Source organism: Haliotis cracherodii, unplaced genomic scaffold (assembly GCF_022045235.1).
Source record: "Haliotis cracherodii isolate W230 unplaced genomic scaffold, xgHalCrac1.p SCAF_17, whole genome shotgun sequence".
NCBI classification, from domain to species: Eukaryota; Metazoa; Mollusca; class Gastropoda; order Lepetellida; family Haliotidae; genus Haliotis; species Haliotis cracherodii.
Genome location: NW_027266272.1, coordinates 6,178,953 through 6,200,645, shown reverse-complemented (window position 1 = coordinate 6,200,645; position 21,693 = coordinate 6,178,953). Strand labels below are relative to the sequence as shown.

The following is a 21,693-nucleotide window of genomic DNA, read 5'->3' as shown; positions in this document are numbered from 1 at the left end:
TCTGCCCTGTGAAGCCCTTTCGTATTACCAATATAATGACAAATATTAAGGCAAATGTCTGATGTGACAGTTAAATATGGTAAAATAGAAAATCGGTAGTTAAGTGAGTGAGTGAGTGAGTTTGGGTTTACGCTGCTTTTAGCAATATTCCAGGAAATATCATGGCGGGGGACTCCAGGAATGGGCTTCACACATTGTACCAAATGGCACAATAACATCATTTGTAACAAATACTTGTTCGTAATTCTATCATATTCATCTTATTCAGATATTCCTTGATCAACATATACCATGAACCGTTCTCACCCGTCAAAGGCAGCTTCTCATGATGAATGTCTACTTCAGCCTTAGCAATTCCGATACCATAGCTCTTGATGAAGGCAGGTGACTCAGGTAGGTTTGTAGCCATGTAATGGGCAGACGCTGTGACGTTCACCCAGTTAAATCTTTTCCTGTTTGTCCACACGGAGTCGGAGACACTGGACATGGTTGAGTCAACGTACAAAGAATACTTCTCCATGGTCGGCATCCCGGTACCCCGCTGCCAGAAGGCCAATCTGGCGCCTATCTCAAATATTTCTGGCTTCTGGGTTGTTTCCACTGTAACAAAAAAACTAATGCTTAATTCAGCCTTTACAAACTTGCCTTGTTAGTTAATCAATGTATGGTGAAATAAACCATTTTCCAGGTTGCCCAGTTATACCAAGAATAAGGGCATAAGCACAGAAATGAGTTCTTGAGAGAACAGTTGTGGGGTCTTTTCATAAGTTTTTACTTGGTTGTGAGGACGGATATGGCGCTGGGACCTTATTGCCTTTGTAATTGATCTAAGTTATCTATGTAATGATAATGAACCAGTACATTTTCTACAATAGTCACTCGGTCTGCTTGATAGAGACTGGAATCCCGATGAACAGTCACAGTTGACACTGGTGCCTGGGGTACAGATACCGGGGAAACAGGGCCGCTCGTAGTTACATACCACTGAAATAATACAAAACAAATACAGAACCAGATGACATATGTTTAAACAGATATTGGGGCTGATCATTAAGAGTTGGTCAGTTTCTTGTAATTCAATTTCTCTCGTACTTCTAACCTATCGTTTGATTGATTGGACCGGAACAAAAGGTCATCTGGGAGGTTGATTTGCAATTGTATTTGAAGGTCGGCACTTACCCAGAATTGCCATCAAAACTCCATCCAGTCCGACAGCCCTCTAACCCTTCCCGAAATCACTTTGTACCCATGGGGTGGTAGGTTCCGGGAACGGACCTTCAGATTTTATTTGGTTAGATCCAGGATATATGACATGTGATGATAAATATGGGACAGAATCTGCAGACTTTGGATAAGTAACTCCAGTAGAGGACTTTCAAAATGGTAGTGCATGCAAACGTGTTATGGACAGATCAATGACAGAATCTTCAGAGTTCACTTGTAAACTAAAGAATGAAAACTTGAGAACTTGTATTCGCCAGGAAAGGACGTTAGATTTGAAACAGTAAGTTCCAGTACAGAACCTGCAAAGTAAACTTAAAGGTAGGTCCTGTAGGTCCTGCTATAATTGGGATGATGACCTCCAGGATACAACCTGGTTATTTTGTATACAAGATCCAGGCTAGAACAGGTATACATGTATGTACATCAAAACCAGTCCTACACAACCCAGATAAAAGCTCCATAAACTTCAGGCAATTGTGACCTGCAGACCTGGTATTGTAAGCTGAATGACATGATCATAAGAATGATTTATTGTGAATAGTTAGTAGAGAATATCTACCAGCCATACCTGTGATAGTAATCCCTGAGGTAGTAAATGCAGATTGGGATCTGTGAGCTTCAGTTCAGTTAAGACATGCAGTAAAAGTGCCAGTTGACGGCTTGTGGCAATCTCAAAATAAAGGACCCGCACGTAGCGTGGGTCTTTGATGTACGCGCGATCAGGCATGTTTCAAAAATATGTCATAACATGGAGACCGATTTTGAAGATGAATTTTTTTTCAATTTGCAGTCTATGAAGAGAATTCGAGAGTCTCCTCTCTTTAGTCCTTGCCAGTATAACGGATATGGTTTTGCTTGAAGGATATGGCCTTAGCAATATGCACACAGTGACATTTCTGATTGTAAAGTTTTCCCTGTCAAGGCAACATGCGTCAGATCAAAAGATCAGGCAAAACCTTGTCCTTCAGAAAATAATTGATTTCCTCACTGTGAATCTTCTGTGGTGTCAGTAAGAATTCAATTCACTTATGAAAACAATTGCAGTAAATATTTCACTATTTTAAGTGTATCCTGCTATTGGTTTTACCCATATATGGAGGTTGTAACAATATTGCATTAACGATACGTACACGTGTTGCACCTTGATCCTATAGCCCCATCATTACACCGACAGGTGTTGGGTAGCACACAGGTACCTCCGTTCTTACAGGTAGGATTGCAGATTGCTGGAAATACAATACCAAACTTATACATTACTCTCACTGCGGCCTGACCGAAATACAAACCAACAATAAAAGACGTATATTAACTACAGCATGGATGTTGCAAGTTTTGGTAATTTCATTCGATTTGGAATTGCCACGATCCTCACCAACTTCAGTCAATGAATTATGCGCTTGTGAGAAGTTACGTAAAGTGTGATAACGTGCTACAAACAGGGACCAGACTTACGTCGATTACAGTTCTGGCCAGAGGAGGTTGTCCAGCCAGTGCAGCAGAAATATTGCACCCGATAATCCGGCACCCAGTACCATCTCCATGCGCAGCAGCTGAGCCAAGGAAGCAGAATACCGTCACAGTGATGACAAAAAACATATACCACATGCTAAACTACAGGCACTGTAAGTTTTCACTTTTTTGTCATCAGTATATATAGAGCAAATATTTTGATACTGTGAATATACTATAAACCATTAATAGAGCAAGGTGCTGCAAACGCTATGAATGTTGTGTAAGGATAATTTAATTGTGTTATCAAAGTTAACTATTGAAACAAATAATGAATTAATTTGCAGGTTTTTTTTCACCATATAACTAATTGTGTTAATGATTGTTACCCCATCCACGTCTGATATGCACATCGCCGCTCACGTCTGTAACTACAGATTGTACGAGAACAAAAGTTTCTGAAACAAAGACATTTTGATGATGAATCAGTCTTTTCAACAAGGTTACAATAGAAACAAGGTTACACTCAATACTCATGTATACTAAACACCAAATACCTTTCTTATTTTGACGAGGAAATAATAATTAAATAATCGAAGTTGTAATATATTTGTGATAATGAAAGTTTAATGAATAGAGCCACACAAGACAGGATAAGACAAGACGTTTATTGTTTAAGTTTTCTTTTACGTATATAAAGCTACTTTTGTCAACAGAAATAATATTTTTGTTACAAAGAGCACATCAATATCTTAATGTAAGGTGCAAAACGCTGGACGTGGACACTTTCAAATGCCACTTTTTGCCACGTCATTGTCGAGGGAAGACATTCTTTCGTCTCGACTCATCAATTCATGTTGATGTCATTTATATTTTTTTACAGGTATGTACCCATATCTATCTACTCTCTTTATGGTAATCTTGTCAATAGAAAAGGTAACGCGATTGTAAATGTCATTAATTGTGTATACCATTCTCCGTAAACAGGCATCGCGTTCATTCTGTAAGTAAGATAGTGAGTGAAATATCTGGTTAAGTTCCATTTTTTATCATGTATATATATTTTATTATTACAAAAAAGATCATAAAAATGTTACTTTAATGTTAATGTTTAATGGAAGACTCATCAATGACTGACTGATATAGAAGATTTAACGTGCGCTTTCCGACTGCAGTGTAAACACACGAGGGGGCTTTTAGGGGTAGCTTATATTGATTTTTTGAAATTTTTAAATTTGGAATAAATGCCGAGGTGGGTGGAGGAGGGAACTAAGGGAGCCGGGTGAGGTGGGTGTTTGTATGTTTATTGGATTTTGGATTGGTAGATTAATTAGTTTTTAGATGCGCTTAATTAGGTCTGTATTAATTAGGAATACGCCTAGGGCCTTGAAGTTTTCTAGTTTATTTTGAGGGTTTAGTATTTCATCTAGAGTAGGAACCTTATTTAGACTGAGGGTGGTTTGTAGTGTGGTTCTGTGTGTTTGGTAGTGGGTGCAGTTGCAGTGGATGAGTGCGTGTTCTGTGGTTTCGGGTTGTTTGCAGTGGGGGCAGTTGCCTGTGGTGTGTCTTTTAAGTTGTTTTAGGTGGTTATTTAGGTTCGTGTGTCCTGTTTGGAGTTTTGTAATTAATCTGTCAATTTTTGTAGAGGGGTGTAGGATTTTAGGTTTGGCTAGTGGTTTTCTGAGCACTTTTTTGATTTGGCTATTTGAGTTTTGATATTGATTATGCCATTTTTTGGTTATTTTTTGTTTGTTTACACTTTTAATTTCTGATTTTGAGATGGGTAGGTTTAGGCTTATTGCTGGTATTTTGAGAGATAATTTAGCTGCTTTATCGGCGCTTTCGTTGCCGTAAATCCCTACGTGGGCGGGGATCCGCAAGAAGGTTATTTTTTTGCCTGCTTTTGTTAGGTCGTTGGAGCTTTTAAGTATTTGGTTTATTAATTTAGGTCGTTTTTTGGTATTTTTGTTTTGGAGGGCTTGTAGTCCACTAAGGGAGTCAGTGAGAATTAGGATTTTTTTATTTTTTTTTAGATTGTTGGTTATGCAGGGCTGAGGCCATGCCCATAAGTTCGGCCGTGAATATAGATTGGTTGTTAGGGAGTCGGTAAGATTGTGTGGATATAACTGGTTGTGTGGTATGGACTCCGAAGCCTGTGTGGTTGGAGATCGGGTCTGAAGATCTGTCAGTGTATATGTGACACCAATTTGGCCAATTTTCGTGTATGTATGCGAGTGTGGTGGTTTTAGCTATGTTTGGGTCGGTTTGTTTATTTATTTGGTTTGCTAGCGTTGTGTCTATTTTGGGTATTTTGAGTTTAGGGGTGAAGATATTTGATTTTTTGCAGTTTTGTTTAAGATTTTGAGTTTGGTTGTGTTCATTGAGTGTTCATTGAGGTAGTTAGTTATTCTTTGGGATATTGGGATATTGGGGTGAGTAAGGGGTGTTTGCGAGCTAGAGCTTGGTTTCTTGGGCTAATGTTTTGGTTAATTAGGTTTTGGATGAGAGGGTTTGTTTGGGACGCGGCCCAGAAATTAAGGCTTAGATGTTCCCTGCGTAGATTTAGTGGCATTTCTCCTGTAAAGGACTGAAGTGAGGTGTAGGAGGTGCCATGTTGGGTGCGTGTAATTAGTTTGAGAGCCTGATATTGTATTGAGTCAAGTTTTTTAGATAGAGAATTGTTTAGGGTATTGTATATGGCACAGCCGTAGTCTAGTTTTGATCTAATTAGTGTTGTATGTAGTGAGAGGAGGGTATCTTTGGAGGCTCCCCAGTTAGAGCCGGTGAGACATCTTATTGTGTTAAGGTCTTTGCTGCATCTAGTTTTTAGGTTTTGGACGTGAGCCTCCCAGGTGAGGTGTTGATCGAAAATAAGTCCTAAGAATTTGGTTTGTTTTTGGAATTTGATTGTTTGGTTGTTTAGCTGGAGGATTGGGTAGGCAGGTTTCATGTTTTTATGTTTGAATACTACTCCTGTTGTTTTATCTGAGTTAAGGGAGAAGCCCCATTTGTCTGCCCATTGTTGTATTTTATTTAGAGATTTTTGGATTAAGTTTTCTGCCATTTTAATGCTTTTAGTGCGGATCCATATGGCTCCGTCATCCGCGAATTTTGAAGTGTTTAGTTTAGGGGATAAGCCCTCGAATAGATCATTTATCATTATATTGAAGAGGGTTGGGCTGAGGATGCTGCCCTGGGGAGTACCATTTTCTAGGGGACACTGGTCCGATAGCGTATGGTCTATACCCACGGTAATTTTGCGATTGTTTAGGAAATCTTGGATGAAGTTTATTATTTGACCTTTTAGTCCTATTTTTTTTAGTTTTTGTATTAGCCCGTGGTGCCATACCATATCGAAAGCTTTAGAGAAGTCTAGGAATATGCCTATGGTGTATTGCTTGTTTAGCTGTCCTGTTTTTATATCCTGTTCTAGTCGGGCAAGGTTATCGAGAGTTGATCGGCCAGGAGTGAAGCCGCTTTGGTCGGGATTTATTATGTCGTTTTGGTCTAGGTAGTGCTGTAGCCTATTTTTAGTCATAAGTTCCATTATTTTGCAGAGATTTGAGGTTAGGGAACTCATCAATTCATGTTGATGGCATTTATATTTTTTTAAGGTTGTCATAGCGACTGATTTATGACTACCATTGTCTCAAGTACATTTGACTCCAAAGGAAAATTACCCTGTCTCAATAACTTAATTGTCATTACATTTTAGGCGCTAATCCCCGTTGTTAATCCTCACCAACATTTCATTGTATATTGACTGACAGCCAACCTGGGCTACTTTATCACTTCCCGTTCATTACTGTTATTTACAGTATGACATTTATTGCCTTAATTGTTCATCCCCTAAGCTGTGTCACCCCCAGAAGTCCAATGTCCAGAGGAACATCATTGTCTTTCCATTGTTGTTCATTGCTATATATGTGCTACCATTTACGACCTCGAACAGGATGTGCCTCTCGTAGGAAACGCCCTGAGGTTGCGCTGGAGCTCCGCTCACCTCATGTATGCCTGAGCTGGAAGGTCCGCTCATCACTGTGTTTGTGTTGTCAGAGCAGGTATTCCGCTCATTGTGCATTTTCTGTTTACTGTTTGCATGTTGTGCATAAAGCGTTCCGGGACAGTGATGTCGATGTTGTTCTTTATTCCCCCAAGAGCCAATATCCCCGTCAACATGGCGTTGAGAAGGTAATACATCCTTTTTTAATCCTTCTTCACCGCCTGAATTCCCTCAATTACATTGTTGGCAGAAACCGCGACATATGTTAGAAATTATTTAAAAAGAAAATGTACGTTGTTCTCATAAAAAGATATTACATTTTTAAGAAATGGTATTGTAATTTATTATATGCAAAGAATAATAAATTTAAATGAGGTATTTAGTATCATTTCATTAAATATTCATGGCTATGTATCCGTTTTAGGACGGAAGGAAGTTATATATATTGATTAAATCAAATCGGGTCACTGTGCGACTGTCGCAGATGCCAGGCAATTAAAAACCCGTTCATAGTGCAGTACGTGCAGCTCCTTGGTCCATTCGCTGATACCGTTCATAGTGCTGATGCAGTTGATGCATTTTTCGGAATTGTACATGTTTCCCGACTAATGGTTTGCATGTGCTTGAGATCATTTTGATCCGTGAAATTTGTCACTGGCATTATGACACATTAAAGCCCTTCACTTTGCACTTCTTTGTCGGCTAATGTAGTCCAAAGTGAAAAGTGCGCAAAAGTAGCTGCTGCGTCGTTTTTGATAGAATATAGAAAAATGTCGTCGATCATGAAGTTAAAGAGTGTCCGCGAAAAACATGTTTCCTTGTTGGGTAACGTTATCTAACGAATAATAAGCATCAGAGTTTGATTTCACTGCCATAGGTCTTAAGAAAGAACGAATGAAATTTGCTATTCGCCCATTTTGTATTTTGTGTATCACTCGGCCATTTTGCCAAACCATACCATAACTTTGCTGAAATTGAAAAAATATAATCAGAACGATTTTGTGCTTGTGCTGTTCTGACACCTTTCTCTATATGCAAAATACGATCTAAAGTAAGAATAGAACTATTGTTGGACTTTATATTATATGTGGCTATCGGGTGAGTTGATTTTCATTAAGAGTTAAATTATTGATATCATACAGTCTATAAGGAGTCGGCTACTGTTGCATTTTATACGGGACTATATAAACAGTCATGGAACAGAGTTTCTTCCCCCATCCGTAACGTTCTGTGACCTCGCAATCCGCTTGCCAGTGGAGTCGGGCCTGTTGGAGCAGGGAGAGGAGCCTTTGGACTGTGGCTTAGGAAAGAACTTAAATGTGACCGGGTATAGCTGTGCTGTTCTGACACCTTGCTCAAAATGTAGGTGATCTAAAGTTTTGCAATTTGAAGTCAAGCCGCTCTGATCGGGGCTAAATATGTTTAGCTCTTGTTTCGAAATCGGAACTGCAGTCTGCTATCAATGAAAAAGTCCACAATTTTGCAAATGTGGAGCGACGATATGAGTCAGGTTTATTTGCTGGCTTCCCTGGCTTAAGTGTCGATCTCACTTTGGCTGATTTGCTCTGTTCTGGATATCCAAATTTGGTTATAAAGTTGTAGAAGTATTTTTAAAAATTTTGATAGGGAGTTTATAAAGAATGTAGTGTTCTTTCAATAGCCAAGAGACAACCTTCCAACTTCCGACTTCGTTTATTCATCAGACGACAATTGACACTCGGTAGCCAAGCCCGTGCACGCATTGTACGTGCGTTACGTAAGAACGTTTTCCGAACCACGGGTAACATTACATTACGACTTCAATTACCATCAGAATTGATCAAACAAAACCTAATATTTTACACTTTTCCCCCTTAAAATTATACAAAAAAAACGTATCATGAAAAATCGAACGATCTTACTGCCGTTTTAAAAGCAAAGTATCCAAATCAATGTTTATCGTAGAAACCCAGGTATTTAGGATCCAAGCAGTGTTAAGGTAACACTAACAGTAAGAATAAGACAGTCTTTCTGGTTTCTTCCTCTCCCTGACAGGATATCTTCGAGTCGCTGTTTCTGTCACAGGTACAATTTCAGTCTCTGGGGGCCTTGTCCCAGGTGGAATACTCTCCACCCCGATTTCCCCAGGAAATGACCCCTTGGTACTTTTAACTGGAATCTTCTCTACCCCAGACATAGGCGCACTTTCAGAACTACCAGGGATTGTTATGTCCTCACTAATGGATGTTACTGATAGATCAGGCGTACCTGGCATAGTTATCAGCTGATCAACATGGCGCTTCCACTCAGAGTGTTCTACCTGAACTTTGTAAGTCACCGGACCTAACGCTTTTAGAACAACCCCCTGGAGCCATTGTTCGGTACGACCCCTGTAGTCCCTCACCAGAACTAGGTCGGTATTGACTCTGCCAATGGAATACCAGTCAAGCCATTGTGCGAAAATAAAAGCATATGTCATCATCTGAAGTTTCCCGAGAAACCTATATGTTACAATATACTGATATATGTGCAGCATTGGGATAAGACATTTAGCAAGGTGTTGGCGTTCCAACGGACACCAATTGTGCTTTGCTTCTTGTTGAACATGAATCAGAATGTCTGCTAGGATTTGCAATATCGAAACACAATAATTTGGTCAAGACGTTTAACTTAAGCTTCGGTTTTATCGGTGATCGACTATCACCCAATAATAGATCAAACAGCCAATTCTCTGTCATTGATTTACCGCCTCTTCCGTTTCATAAGTAAATCTAGCATACATAAAAGTTCAGAGTAACAAGAAACTATTCATATCACTGTACGATAAGAGCGACTGTGTTCTTTTATGTCGAGCAAAATATCATCTGTTTCAGTCTTTGGGTATTTTAGGTACAATCGGCCATGCTCTGTCTACGATTCCAAAGAGCGTCAACTGACTCTTCCGCAAATGTGTTTAATCAGACTTACATAATTTAAAGCCTCAAAAAACACGTTGAAATCATGGAGAGGACACATCCCAATTTAACGCATCAGTGACCAAAATAATGTCCAATGCAATTCCCCAATTTGACTTGTACCATGTGTTCCTATGTTGGTCCTGTGAACACATGATTCGCGTTTGCACACGTGTTTGTGACGGGTGTCGCCGGTTCGGCAGGATAGGCTCACGTTTTCTCGAACACCTGGTATAATCGCTATTGGATAGTGATATAATGCGATTGTTTCAAAATAGGACACAGAAACCATAATTGAAACACTGTTTGAAGATCAATGTACACGATGTTCAAAACATAATTCGTGTCACCTAGACATACACACGTACACGATACAGTTAATGTCACAGGGGTACAGAAAATGTCAGTGTCGGTGGATTCCTTCTGAGAACGCGTCGATCCAACTCGTCCCACAGATGCTCAATCGGGTCAAATCTGGTGACCGGGCTGGCCAAAGTAATGTCTGGATGTTGTTGTGCTGTAAGAAGTCCTGACAAACACGTGCAATATGCGGTCAAGCGTTGTCCTGCTGGAACTGTCCGCCATGAACGTTGACGTGAGGAAGAACGTAAGGCTGCAGGATCAAGTCTCTGTAACGCACACCTGTCAATGCACCTGCCACATGCACGAGAGGCGTCCTACCACCGTGATGAATTCCGGCCCATACCATGACACTCCCGCCGCCAAATGGGACAACCTGCTGCACACAGTTGGGGGGGGTAACGTTCACCCCGACGTCTGTAGACACGTGCGCGCCCATCAGCACGTGTGAGTAGGAAACAGGACTCGTCAGTAAACAGTACATTATTCCACCTTCCACGTGCCCATCTAACCCTCTGTTTGCGCCAGCACGTGTGAGAAGGAAACGGGACTCGTCAGTAAACAGTACATTTCTCCACTTTGAACGTGCCCATCTAACCCTCTGTTGACCCCAGATGACTTCGGGTCAATACATGACGTCGAACACGTCCTCGTGCAAAAAGTCCAGCCTGTGGCTGTGGTAGTGCGGTCTCGGAGGTGTCGCAGCCGGATGTATCGATCTTGTGCTTGGGTTGTCACCCTTGGTCTTCCTGACCTTGGTCTGTCGTCAACTCTGTTGGTGTTGTTTTATCGGGTCCACTGTGCGGAGATTGTCTGTCTGGATACGCCAAAGTTCCTGGCCACTTCTTGCTGAGATGCTCCAGCTTGTAATCTCCCAATGGCGTTGTTCCGTTGAGCTGCATTCAGTCTTGGCATTCTGTCACCGCCTCTACTGCCGTTATAAGGACTGTATGAATAGCTGTTGATTTGAATTTTTATACCCATTCAACAAGGGGGACCTGCGTGCCTAAATGCAGGATCCTGTGCTGCACGTTTTTTACAGGCGGTTGCGTTTGGATGAAGCTGTAAAATTGATCCACAAACGCTACGTTTATGAGCTTTGCATGTGTTTTCGCGAATTATAGACACATCATATTTCTGTTTGACTTATTTGGTTCTCATTTAATGTAATTATTTTAGATATTTGGCAAAAGGTGGTTTTACATCTATGTCAAGTTTCTTTTTTTGAAGAGTATAGTTTTCTTTTTATTACATTGTATGAATGTAGTACAGCTGGTACCAAGTTGAAAGGGGGGTGTTGCAAGGATACATACAGTCACCTATATAAGCTTCATATAAATGATCTTTGAGATATCCGTTTCAAGACACTCTAGTAAATTTTGAACTTCCTAAGCAACTCTGCTAATATACCTGCTTTGTCATCATGGACTATGTACGTGTGATCTACTATCTTCATCAGCTGATGCACGTCTCCAAATACAACGTCAATCCTTAAATAGAATCACGAGAGGGACGAATTACACCAGCGATGGTCCTGATATTATGAACATGATTGCAGAATCTATGTCATTTCTTTTTTTTTTATTGATCTCGGAGAAGGTAACGCATTTTCTTGCAATGCTTAAATGATTCAGCTACATTATTTCGCTCATTCCGATTAGATGTTTCTGTTACTCGCTTTCGCTCATTAATATGATACTAATGCCATCTTACAGGCATCTGGCTGTATCAACCATATCATCGCCACAGAAAAGACTACTTTTTCTTATTAATTGTTTGTGATAAATGAATCTCATTTCGGAAAGTCGCTTACCCAGACCATTGGACGCTGAGATCGACAAGTATTCCCAGAAGGGCTACCAAGAGGAGGACGTGTATCTTCATTCGTCACTGCCTGCCCAAACACCTGCGATACCCCAGACGCTAACACAGTTCTCTAACTAGGATGCTGAATACAGAACGGCTGTACACCGACTGGAGAGAGAGGCGATAGCGGGTAGTTTATACTCGACAATCCAGGAGGTATATTACAGTGTGGTGTCGAAATATTAAAAGACTCAGGACACACCTACATTGTAGAAGCGCTTATCCAATAAGAGGTCGTCATTTAATCATCTGGAATACATTTAGATCCACATTGCGCATGGTTTGTATTGGATTTGTGGTATTAGACTACAGTAAAAACGCGGCATCGATCTGTGTATCAGATGTTTACTACATCTCATTCAATGTATTGTCTACATCACATACAGTGTATATAATATGACTTTGTGCCATGGTATAATAGGTACCATGCTATAACAGGGCGCTCCGTATTGTTACATGCAGCGAAGGTGATGATAGCAATAAGGAAAAGTTTGACATTCACATTCAACTAAAATATTTCACACTTCGCTTCATGATCTATAGGGTGAGCTATTCAGGCTAGTACGGTCTAGGTTTTGCATGTGTCTTTTACAAATACGTCCAAAGCATAAACATGTATAAATATGAATATATCTGAAATTTACATGTACGTGCACACTATTAAGTAAAGCCTGTTCACACCTATGTGCCACACCCATATTATCTGAAGGCTAACCAGAAACCATACTCTGTTTTTTAGAGTCCGTAAACGATACAGTTGAACGTAAATTGCCTTTCCTAGTGCTGCATGAAGCAGTGTTAATAAATACGTCTGGAGATCAGGCAAGTTGAATAACGTCGTCAGGTAGCTTTGACACTTTCCCCAATGCTAATGACATGTTGCATGAACTCATTCGCTTGGGTGACACATAGTTGATGTTCTGAGAGATGGTGAAGACACAGTCAGAATCTTATAATGGACTCTGATTCGTTTTAGAGAAAGCATGAGAACCTTATGCCTCTACTTCCGGAGTATAGCTCCGATTGATTTCTCTGACTTAAACCATGTTATGGTTGACATATGATTTCTCTATAATATTGCATACCGACTAATCGTTAATTGTTTAGGTGTAATGAGAATAGCGTGACGTAATATTATATTGGCTTAATTGCAGATATGTCTTATGATTATGGATGCCTTTTGCCTTTAAGCGCATGTTCAAGGTTAAAGTGGTTAAAAGTGATTAAGTTGCCATCTTTGGATTTGTCAACCCCCCAGCTCGTGAGACATTGTATGTTTGTTGTTTAACGCCGCAATATTCCAGCTGTATATGACGGCGGTCCGTAAGTGTAATCGAGTCAAGACCAAGCAATCCAGTGTGCGATATTGTGAGCAACGACACACGATCAACCAAGTCACCACCCGATCTATTTGGGCGCCACCTACGAACAGCATAGTTTGCTGGGGAAAATTTCTAACCCGAACCCATCCTATCTGGGCTGCTGTAGATCTTCCTTTATTTTATTTCCCATGTATTTCAGGCGCTTACTGGTTCTGTCCCACGTATGTATGGCTGCTAGTGCCTTCTATCCTGTGTATGTAGGGCTACTTGTTTCTTCTGTCATGTGTATGTAGGTCTGCTTGTGTATTCAATCCTGTGTATAAAGGGCTGTTAGTTTCTTTTATCGTGTGTTTGTAGGGCTACTTGTTTCTTCTATCCTGTGTATGTGGGGCTACTTCTTTCGTCTATCCTGTGTATGTAGGGCTGCTTGTGTTATCTATCCTGTGTATGTAGGGCTGCTTGTGTTCTCTATCCTGGGTATGTAGGCTTGCTTGTTTCTTCTATCCAGGCGCTTACTGGTTCTGTCCCACGTATGTAGGGCTGCTAGTGTCTTCTATCCTGTGTATGTAGGGCTGCTAGTGTCTTCTATCCTGTGTATGTAGTTCAAATTGTTCCTTCTATCATGTGTATGCAGTTCTACTTGATCATTCTATCCTGTGTATGTTGGGCTGCTATTTTCTTCTATCATGTGTATGTAGTTCTTCTTTTTCCTTCTATCCTGTGTATGTAGGGCTGCTAGTTCCTTTTATCCTGTGTATGTAGGGCTGCTTGTTTCTTCTATCGTGTGTTTGTAAGGCTGCTAGTTTCTACTATCCTGTGTATGTAGTTCTACTTGTTCCTTCTATCATGTGTTTGTAGAGGTGCTTGTGTTATCTATCATGTGTATAAAGGGCTGTTAGTTTCATTAATCGTGTGTTTGTAGGGCTGCTTGTTCCTTCTATCATGCGTAAGTAGGGCTGCTTGTTCCTTCTATCCTGTGTATGTAGTTCTACTTGTTCCTTCTATCCGGTGTATATGTAGGGCTGCTTGTTCCTTCTATCCTGTGTATATGTAGGGCTGCTTGTTCCTTTTATCCTGTGTATGTAGTTCTACTTGTTCCTTCTATCCTGTGTATATGTAGGGCTGCTTGTTCCTTCTATCCTGTGTATGTAGTTCTACTTGTTCCTTCTATCCGGTGTATATGTAGGGCTGCTTGTTCCTTTTATCCTGTGTATGTAGTTCTACTTGTTCCTTCTATCCTGTGTATATGTAGGGCTGCTTGTTTCTTCTCTCCTGTGTATGTAGTTCTACTTGTTCACTCTATCCGGTGTATATGTAGGGCTGCTTGTTCCTTTTATCCTGTGTATGTAGGGCTGCTTGTTCCTTCTATCCGGTGTATATGTAGGGCTGCTTGTTCCTTCTATCCTGTGTATGTAGGGCTGCTTGTTCCTTCTATCATGTGTATCTAGGGTTGCTTGTTTCTTCTCCCCTGTGTATGTAGAGCTACTTGTTCCTTCTATCCTGTGTATAAATGGCTGCTAGTTCCTTCTATCCTGTGTATGTAGGGCTGCTTGTTCCTTCTATCCTGTGTATCTAGGGCTGCTTGTTTCTTCTCTCCTGTGTATGTAGAGCTACATGTGTTATCTATCCTGTGTATAAATGGCTGTTTGTTCTTTCTATCCTTTGTATGTAGAGCTGCTTGTGTTATCTATACTGTGTATAAAGGGCTATTAGTTATCGTGTGTTTGTAGGGCTGTTTGTTCCTTCTATCATGTGTATGTAGTTCTACTTGATCCTTCTATCCTGTGTAGGTAGGGCTACTTGATCCTTCTATCCTGTGTAGGTAAGGCTACTTGTTTCTCCTGTGTATGTAGTTCTACTTGATCCTTCTATCCTGTGTATGTAGGGCTGCTTGTTCCTTCTATCATGTGTATCTAGGGTTGCTTGTTTCTTCTCCCCTGTGTATGTAGAGCTACTTGTGTTATCTATCCTGTGTATAAATGGCTGCTTGTTCTTTCTATCCTTTGTATGTAGAGCTGCTTGTGTTATCTATACTGTGTATAAATGGCTGCTAGTTCCTTCTATCCTGTGTATGTAGGGCTGCTTGTTCCTTCTATCCTGTGTATCTAGGGCTGCTTGTTTCTTCTCTCCTGTGTATGTAGAGCTACTTGTGTTATCTATCCTGTGTATAAATGGCTGCTTGTTCTTTCTATCCTTTGTATGTAGAGCTGCTTGTGTTATCTATACTGTGTATAAAGGGCTATTAGTTATCGTGTGTTTGTAGGGCTGTTTGTTCCTTCTATCATGTGTATGTAGTTCTACTTGATCCTTCTATCCTGTGTAGGTAGGGCTACTTGATCCTTCTATCCTGTGTAGGTAGGGCTACTTGTTTCTTCTATCCTGTGTAGGTAGGGCTACTTGTTTCTTCTATCCAGTGTATGTAGTTCTACTTGATCCTTCTATCCTGTGTAGGTAGGGCTACTTGTTTCTTCTATCATGTGTAGGTAGGGCTACTTGTTTCTTCTATCCTGTGTAGGTAGGGCTACTTGATCCTTCTATCCTGTGTATGTAGTTCTACTTGATCCTTCTATCCTGTGTAAGTAGGGCTACTTGTTTCTTCTATCCTGTGTAGGTAGCTCTACTTGTTCCTTCTATCCTGTGTAGGTAGGGATACTTGATCCTTCTATCCTGTGTATGTAGGGCTACTTGTTTCTTCTATCCTGTGTAGGTAGGGATACTTGATCCTTCTATCCTGTGTATGTAGGGATACTTGATTCTTCTATCCTGTTTATGTACTTCTACTTGTTTCTTCTATCCTGTGTATGTAGTTCTACTTGATTCTTCTATCCTGTGTAGGTAGCTCTACTTGTTCCTTCTATCCTGTGTAGGTAGGGATACTTGATCCTTCTATCCTGTGTATGTAGGGCTACTTGTTTCTTCTATCCTGTGAAGGTAGGGGTACTTGATTCTTCTATCCTGTTTATGTACTTCTACTTGTTCCTTCTATCCTGTGTATGTAGTTCTACTTGATCCTTCTATCCTATGTATGTAGTTCTACTTGATCCTTCTATCCTGTGTATGTAGGTCTACTTGATCCTTCTATCCTGTGTAGGTAGGGCTACTTGTTTCTGCTATCCTGTGTAGGTTGGGATACTTGTTCCTTCTATTTTGTGTATGTAGTTCTACTTGTTCCTTCTAACCTGTGTATGTAGTTCTACTTGATTCTTCTAACCTGTGTATGTAGTTCTACTTGATCCTTCTATCCTGTGTATGTAGGGCTGCTTGTTCCTTCTATCCTGTGTAGGTAGGGCTACTTGTTTCTTCAATCCTGTGGAGGTGGGGATACTTGCCTCTTCTATCCTGTGGAGGTGGGGCTGCTTGTTTCTTCTACCCTGTGTATGTAGGACTGCTATTTTCTTCTTTCCTGCGTATGTAGGGCTGGTTGTTTCTTCTATCCTGTGTATGTGGGGCTGCTTGTTTCTTCTATCATGTTTATGTAGGGCTGTTTGTTTCTTCTATCCTGTGTATGTAGGGCTGCTAGTGTCTTCTATCCTGTGTATGTAGGGCTGCTTGTTTCTTCTATCGTGTGTATGTAGGGCTGCTAGTTTCTTCTATCCTGTGTATGTAGGGCTGCTTGTTTCTTCTATCGTGTGTATGTAGGGCTGCTAGTGTCTTCTATCCTGGGTATGTAGGGTTGCTTGTTTCTTTTGTCCTGTGTATGTAGGGCTGCTAGTGTCTTCTACCCTGTGTATGTAGGGCTGCTCGTTTCTTCTATCGTGTGTATGTAGGGCTGCTAGTGTCTTCTATCCTGGGTATGTAGGCTTGCTTGTTTCTTCTATCCTGTGTATGTAGGGCTGCTTGTTTCTTCTATCCTGTGTATGTAGGGCTGCTTGTTTCTTCTATCGTGTGTATGTAGGGCTGCTAGTTTCTTCTATCCTGGGTATGTAGGCTTGCTTGTTTCTTCTATCCTGTGTATGTAGGGCTGCTAATGTCTTCTATCCTGTGTATGTAGGGCTGCTTGTTTCTTCTATCGTGTGTATGTGGGGCTGCTAGTGTCTTCTATCCTGGGTATGTAGGCTTGCTTGTTTCTTCTATCCTGTGTATGTAGGGCTGCTAGTGTGTTCTATCCTGGGTATGTAGGGTTGCTTGTTTCTTTTGTCCTGTGTATGTAGGGCCACTAGTGTCTTCTATCCTGTGTATGTAGGGCTGCTTGTTTCTTCTATCGTGTGTATGTAGGGCTGCTAGTGTCTTCTATCCTGGGTATGTAGGCTTGCTTGTTTCTCCTATCCTGTGTATGTAGGGCTGCTAGTGTCTTCTATCCTGTGTACGTAGGGCTGCTTGTTTCTTCTATCCTGTGTATGTAGGGCTGCTTGTTTCTTCTATCGTGTGTATGTAGGGCTGCTTGTTTCTACTATCCTGTGTATGTAGGTCTGCTTGTTTCTTGTATCTTGTGTATGTAGGGCTGCTTTTTTCTTCTATCCTGTCTATGTTGGGCTGCTTTTTTCTTTTATCGTGTGTCTGTAGAGCTGCATGCTCTTACCGAATGCATGCTTGCGTGGGCGCGGGCCAGCGTGCTTGGAGGATAATGATAACACTCTAACGGGAAAAACTGTGACTTCTACACAATGCCGCGCTATTATCATACAAACGTGCATGGTTACAAAATACACACGGTTCATCACAATCATAACATATATATATACAGATATAATTGTATATGTGTATTGTCATAGCACAACACGAGGTCATTGATACCATCTTTATTTGGTATCAAACATCCGTCTGTACATTCTGTTAATGTTAAATTTGAAATTTTCCTCACCCCTGGTGTACAGAAGACCTTCCTCATTGTATTGATACAGAGTGTTAACATGAAATTAACATTCAATAACCATGCTGTTATCTGCAGAGGTAGATAAGGTCACATTGCAAAGGTGTAAACATAAACATATTGTGAAATTGAAATGCATTGTCCCCGTGGGCAGCTAATGTTGCCATTTTAGGTCATTTCTATTGCGATCTCATGTCGGTGTATAAAGTGAAAATAGTTCATGGCAGTTTGCCAGACACATGCAACTGTTTACCCAATATTACCCGCTAAGCGTCCAAGGTACTACGGCGCAAGCAAGTAAGCTTTTGTTTGTATGTTTAACGCCGCACTCAGCAATATTCCAGCTATAAGACGGCGGTCTCTACATGATCGAGTCTGGACCAGACAATCCAGTGATTAATATCATGTGCATCGATCCTCGCAATTGGGATCGATGACATGCATCAACCAAGTCAGCGAGCCTGACCACCCGATCCCGTTAGTTGCCTTTTACGACAAGCATAGTCACCTTTTACGGTAAGCATGGGTTGCTGAAGACCTATTCTACCCCGGAATTCAATATGTTTGTGTTTAATGTTACATTAATTTTTTATCTCTCTTGCACCCGATCGGTTATTTGCTCCTATAGAATTGATAAGAATGTTGTTTGAATCATGCCATGGCACTCACCCTTTTAACTTTGAAATGTTACATAACTAATAAATTACAACACTCATCCCCATTAATTAATGTTGCAATTACAACTCCCTTTCACTCGTTGGGATATAAACTCGTCTGTTTGATAGAAACGAATTTAAACAAGCATTTCCCAGTATTTACAATGTCACCAAAACTATTTCTCATTGATTAAATCTTATTGTGACAGTCACAAATTAACATGGCGGAAAGTCACTTACCCTGACCATTGGACGCTGATGTCGACTAGCATCCCCAGAAGGACTACCAGGAGGAAGAAGTGTATCTTCATTCTACACCAGCCGCCTCTAACACCTCAGATACCTCAGAAGCTAACACTGTTCTCTCACCAGGATGTTGAATACAGAACGGCTGTACACCGACTGGAGAGAGAGGCGATAGCGGGTAGTGTATACACGACAATCCAGGAGGTATATTACTGTGGGGTGTGGAAATATTTCGTGTTCACATATCTTGCAATGCTTCAAGATAAAAAAGACTCCGGCCACACCTACATTGTAGAAGCCCTATCCAATATTATCAGCTGGAAAACATTTAGATCTGCATTACGGTTGGTTGTATCTATGGTTTGTATTTATCACGTGGCATTTGACTGCGGTAAAAACGCGGCATCGATCTCTTTCAATGTATTGGCTATATCACATACAGTGTATTTAATATGACTTTTGTTTATATTGGCTAGTATTACACACAACCACCAGTAGCCAAAGTGATGACGTAAATCCTGCTGGGGCATAATGCATGAAGCCGAGGTATTGTATGTCCCCATGATCCCCATCGAGGTGGCCTAGCTTTGGTTTCTGGTGGCCTATAGCCCGTGTTTTAAAATTATAGAATTATATCGTTATGCTCAAATATGTTTCATAAATTGTTTTCAAATATAGCATACAATTGATTTTAAATATTACTTTGCATAGATGACTCAATTGTTAACATATTAAACTTGGTCTTGTCGCTATTATGGCTTGAATAATGCTGATGCGACGTTAAAGTTTAACTCACTCACTCAGTATTATCACATGCAGTAAAGGTGATGAAAAGTTTGACATACTCAATCAACTAAATTATTGCACATTCCGCTTTATGATCTGTAGGGTGAGCCATACAGGTAAGTACAGACTAGATGTATTGTATGGTTGTGGATGACTTCTAAAAATATTTCTAATGCATATATATACATGTAAATATAAATGTCGATCTATCTATAGTACCCATGAAGATCCCGGGTTAGAATAGATCTCCAGTAACCTATGCTTGTCGTAAGAGGCGACTATGCTTGTCGTGAGAGGCAACTAACGGGATCGGGAGGTCAGGCTCGCTGACTTGGTTGATGCATGTCATAGTATCCCAATTGCGTGGACCGATGCTCATGATACCAATCACTGGATTGTCTGGTCCAGACTCGATTATTTACAGACCGTCGTCATATAGATGGAACATTGCTGAGTGCGGCGTTAAACAGCAAACAAAGAAACAAAAACAATGTTTGTATGACATTGATATGTAAAGCCTGTTCACACCTATTTGCAACACCTATAATATCTGTAGGCCAAAGAGAAAGCACACACTCTGTTTTAGAGTTTAAAAAGACACGGTTGAACGTACAGTAGAGTGAAGCATGAAGCAGTGTCGGTATATACTTCAAGTTGGGCGATCGGTCAAGTTGAATGAAGTCGCCAAGTAGCTTTGAAACGTTCCCCTATACTAATTGCATGTTGCCATCGTGCGAGTGAATAAAAGATGAACTTATCGTCACTTGGGTTCGTGACAGAGAAATCATGATACCCTGTTGCCCCTACTTCCGGAATATGGAATATCGAGTGATTTCTCTGACTTAAACCATGTTATGGTTGATATATAATTTATAATATTCATAATATGTAGGGCTGCTTGTTTCTTCTATCCTGTGTATGTAGGGTTGCTTGGTTCTTTTAACCTGTGTATGTAGGGAAGCTAGTTTCTTGTATCCTGTGTATGTAGTTCTACTTGATCCTTCTATCCTGTGTATGTAGGGCTGCTTGTTTCTTGTATCCTGTGTATGTAGGGTTGCTTGTTTCTTCTATCCTGTGTATGTAGGGCAGCTAGTTTCTTGTATCCTGTGTATGTAGGGCTGCTAGTTTCTTCCTGTGTATGAAGGGCTGCTTGTTTCTTGTATCCTGTGTATGTAGGGCAGCTAGTTTCTTGTATCCTGTGTATGTAGGGTTGCTTGTTTCTTGTATCCTGTGTATGTAGAGTTGCTTGTTTCTTGTATCCTGTGTATGTAGGGTTGCTTGTTTCTTGTATCCTGTGTATGTAGGGTTGCTAGTTTCTTCTATCCTGTGTATGTAGGGTTGCTAGTTTCTTCTATCCTGTGTATGTAGGGCAGCTAGTTTCTTGTATCCTGTGTAAGTAGGGTTGCTTGTTTCTTGTATCCTGTGTATGTAGAGTTGCTTGTTTCTTGTATCCTGTGTATGTAGAGTTGCTTGTTTCTTGTATCCTGTGTATGTAGGGCTGCTAGTTTCTTGTATCCTGTGTATGTAGAGTTGCTTGTTTCTTGTATCCTGTGTATGTAGGGCAGCTAGTTTCTTGTATCCTGTGTATGTAGGGCTGCTAGTTTCTTGTATCCTGTGTATGTAGAGTTGCTTGTTTCTTGTATCCTGTGTATGTAGGGCAGCTAGTTTCTTGTATCCTGTGTATGTAGAGTTGCTTGTTTCTTCTATCCTGTGTATGTAGGGCAGCTAGTTTCTTGTATCCTGTGTATGTAGGGCTGCTAGTTTCTTGTATCCTGTGTATGTAGAGTTGCTTGTTTCTTGTATCCTGTGTATGTAGGGTTGCTTGTTTCTTGTATCCTGTGTATGTAGAGTTGCTTGTTTCTTGTATCCTGTGTATGTAGGGCTGCTAGTTTCTTGTATCCTGTGTATGTAGAGTTGCTTGTTTCTTGTATCCTGTGTATGTAGGGCAGCTAGTTTCTTGTATCCTGTGTATGTAGGGCTGCTAGTTTCTTGTATCCTGTGTATGTAGGGCAGCTTGTTTCTTCTATCCTGTGTATGT

At 40.6% G+C, this 21,693-nt stretch overlaps 1 protein-coding gene across 1 annotated transcript in view; it reads right to left on the bottom strand.

The window, feature by feature from the left end:
* The window catches only part of LOC139464857 (uncharacterized), a 32,716-nt gene extending 20,769 nt beyond the window's left edge, over nt 1-11,947 (bottom strand). Inside the window, exons 1-6 of the mRNA XM_071246410.1 lie at nt 11,783-11,947; nt 3,063-3,131; nt 2,677-2,774; nt 2,355-2,450; nt 862-984; nt 298-600 (exon numbers count right to left, since the gene is read on the bottom strand). Coding sequence (XP_071102511.1) covers nt 298-600; nt 862-984; nt 2,355-2,450; nt 2,677-2,774; nt 3,063-3,131; nt 11,783-11,853 — 760 coding nt within the window. The 5' untranslated portion in view covers nt 11,854-11,947. The remainder of the gene's footprint in view (nt 1-297; nt 601-861; nt 985-2,354; nt 2,451-2,676; nt 2,775-3,062; nt 3,132-11,782) is intronic.
* Nucleotides 11,948-21,693: the final 9,746 nt, after the last annotated feature.